Source organism: Carlito syrichta, unplaced genomic scaffold (assembly GCF_000164805.1).
Source record: "Carlito syrichta isolate Samal-C Ts95f unplaced genomic scaffold, Tarsius_syrichta-2.0.1 Scaffold65451, whole genome shotgun sequence".
NCBI classification, from domain to species: domain Eukaryota; kingdom Metazoa; phylum Chordata; class Mammalia; order Primates; family Tarsiidae; genus Carlito; species Carlito syrichta.
The window spans coordinates 557,112-560,533 of NW_007009547.1; the positions used below are offsets into that span (position 1 = coordinate 557,112).

A 3,422-nucleotide genomic window follows, 5' to 3' on the forward strand; every position below is an offset into this window, starting at 1 on the left:
GTCTGGGCGACAGAGTGAGACTCCAACTCAAAAAAAATAAATAAATAAAAATTAAAAAAATAAAATATTCAGACTCTGACTCACTATTTATCATTTAAAAGATTGATAAAAGCCAGGAATGGTGGCTCATGCCTGTAATCCCAGCACTTTGGGAGGTGGAAAGGAGAAGATTGCCTGAGCCCAGAGATTCAAGACCAGCTGGCCAACTTGGCGAGACCTTGTCTCTACAATAAATCAAAAAAATTAGACAGGCGTGGTGGCATGCACCTGTAGTTCCAGCTACTTAGAAGGCTGAGGTGGAAGGATCACTTGAGCCCAGCAGGTAGAGGCCGCAGTGGCAGTGAGCATGCCACTGCATTCCAGCCTAAGTGACAGAGTGAGTGAGACTCCAACTCAAAAAAAATTTTAAATTTAAAAATTAAAAAAATAAAAGATAGCAATAATCAAAGTTGCAAAGATTCACATATACAAAATTGTAAATTACAGCTGTTATTTAATTGTTAATAATGGTTATCTCATTGTGGTATGATTACAGATGACCTTTAATTTTTCAGTGTTTTCAAGACTTTTAAAAATGAGCATCTCTACTTTTATAGTTGTAAAGTTATTTTTATTTACCTGGTTTCAAGTTTGAATTCTGAAAGTTTAGCTCTGAGTTCTTCCTTACTCATTCTATTAATACAACCATTGGTAATAGCAATCTCTTTGTAAACTGGATCACTGAAATCACTTGTGTTGGAGGTAATGAACTTAGATCCTTTTGTTTCTTGGCCATCAAATCTACATCGTTGTTTTTTCTATTAAAAAAAAAAGAAAAGAAAGAATACAGCTTATAATTAGTACAAACACCTTAGATTTAAAGATTCAAATTCCTGAAGACTCTTTATGCTCCATGTTTGATGAAAAGTGATGACTGCAACTCCTGGAGGGAGGACACAATAGGAAAAGGAAAGATATGCCTCCAATACAATTTACCTTGCTCTATTCTGAGTCACGAGCTTCCTCAACGGAAACAAAGCTATGTAAGAAGAGGGCTGGTGCTAGGAGTCTGAGTCACCTCATATAGAGCCCCAGCTGACTATTTACCTGCTGGACCTTGGAAAGCTGCTATGATTCTCAGTTTCCTTGTCAATAAAATAAAGTATAATTGTCTCAGATGGTGTTTCATAATAGTAACAGTAAATAGCATTTGGGCAGAATTATTACAAGGATTAAATAAGATAACATATAATACCATTTCCAGAACAGTTATTAATAAATGGTACCTTTACTTATCTTCACAGGCTATAGAACAGATCCTTCACAAACAATATTCTAATATTTATGAATGAATACTTTTAAGTGAGCTTTTACAACATCAGTGACTTTCTAAGAGTTTTTTAACCTAAATTCATTTTAAAGAGTTAACAGAAATTACCCAACATAAAAACAAAATGGACTGAAAATCTAGTTCGAAACTTCCTAGTAACCATGGTGAAGAAATATGTTCAGCTTCAAAACTCACAATTTCCAAGTTACACTTATATCAGTTATTCAGGATAACTATACAGTTACTGTATTATAAACCTCTTCTCTTCTTAAAATTTGTGGGGTTTTTTTGAGTTGGAGTCTCACTCTGTCACCCAGGCTGGAGGGCAGTGGCATGCTTTTGGCCACAATAGCCTAGACCTAGACCTACTGAGCTAAGGAGATCGATCCTTCCACCTCAGCCTTCCAAGTAACTGGAACTATAGGCACATACCACCATGCGTGGCTAATTTTTTTTTTTAATTGTAGAGGTGAGGTCTTGCCAGGTTGCCCTGGCTGGTCTCGAACCTGCAGGCTCAGGCAATCCTATCGCCTCGGCCTCCCATAGTGCTGGGATTATAGGCATGAGCCACTGCACCAGGCTGCTGTTTTTTTAAAAAAAGACTGTATTCTATTCCTCCACAAGTAGCCTCAAATTAGTAATAAGAAAACTTTCAAAGACTAATTTATACATTAATTATTTTCTACATGCAATGTTACAAACATTAGCTATGTTGCAGAATTTTAAAAAATATTTTTGGTACTTATTTCATAACTTGCCACATTGTCCTCATGTGAACTTTACTTACAGATTAAGGAGGGATAACCACAGAGAGGCTGCAGTCCCTAACTTAGAACTGATCCTTGTGATTCAGGGACTATCCCTCACTCTACCCTCTCAAATTTAATGCAATACACATTTACTGCAAACGTAATGCTAGGTACAGTGCCAGAGTACTCAAAAATTATCTACTCCCATCTCCATGAGGAAGAGTCAGCAATTCTAATCTGCAAATTGTCCATAAATTGAAGAATAGCTACATTGAGATTCCTTGTTAAAAAGAGTTTATTTAAAAAATGTATTACACTGCTCTTTGTAAAAAAAAAAAAAAAAAAAAAAAAATCAGTTTTCAATAATATATTAAATTTATAACAGATACTGGTATACTTTATCATTAGAATTTAACCAAGGGCCAGGAGTAGTGGCTCATGCCTATAATCCCAGCTCTTTGAGAGGCTGAGGTGAGAGGATTACCTGAGTCTACGGGTTTGAGACCAGCCCAGGCAACTTGGCAAGACCTCATCTCTACAATAAATTAAAAAAAAAAATTAGCCGGGCATGGTGGTGTACTCCTGTACTTCCAGCTACTTGTACTTCCAGCTACTTGTGCCTGAGCCTGGCAGGTCGATGCTGTGGTGGCCGGAAGCATGCCACTGCCCTCCAGTCTGGGTGACAGAGTGAGACTCCAACTCAAAAAACAAAACAAAACAGAATTTAACCAAGATAATTTATCCTTTGCTTTTAAATTTATACTGAGCTTTAAGCTTCATCTTCGGTCAGGTTAAAATGTAGGTCAACATTAAGTAAGTTTGCCTACCAAAACAGATGTCTCAGTTAATTTAAGGAGATTTTTCTCTTTGGATAAATCCTCTCTGGTTCACTTGGTTAGTTCTTATCTAAAACTGCAGCTATAAAAATTACCTATGAGTAACCCTTAGGCCTCTTCTGGATATGCTATAAATCAAGACTTCTATAAAGATTTGCCTCCTTTCCTAGGTCCACCTCTAGCCCTTTTCTTTCAGTTGACTCATTCACAACTGCTGACATGAATTTATGTCATTCCAAATTCTGTCCCTGGTTGCTACTGATGTGAATTTACCTCACCGTGGAAGACTGTCTTTTCGGGTTTACTTTATTTATTTATTTATTTTTTTGAGTTGGAGTCTCACTTCGTCGTCCAGGCTGGAGTGCAGTGGCATGCACACCACCACCCAGCATTGACCTGCTGAACTCTGGCGATCCTTCAGCCTCAGCCTTCCAAGTAGCTGGAACTACAGGCGCATGCTACCATGCACGGCTAATTTTTGATTTATTGTAGAGACAAGGTCTTGCCAAGTTGCCCAGGCTGGTCTTG

General features: G+C 37.6%; 1 protein-coding gene across 1 annotated transcript in view; it reads right to left on the reverse strand.

Moving 5' to 3' along the window:
* The window catches only part of ERI1 (exoribonuclease 1), a 25,513-nt gene that overhangs the window by 18,051 nt on the left and 4,040 nt on the right, over positions 1-3,422 (reverse strand). Inside the window, exon 2 of the mRNA XM_008051523.2 lies at positions 619-797. Within this exon, the coding sequence (XP_008049714.1) occupies positions 619-797 (179 nt within the window). The remainder of the gene's footprint in view (positions 1-618; positions 798-3,422) is intronic.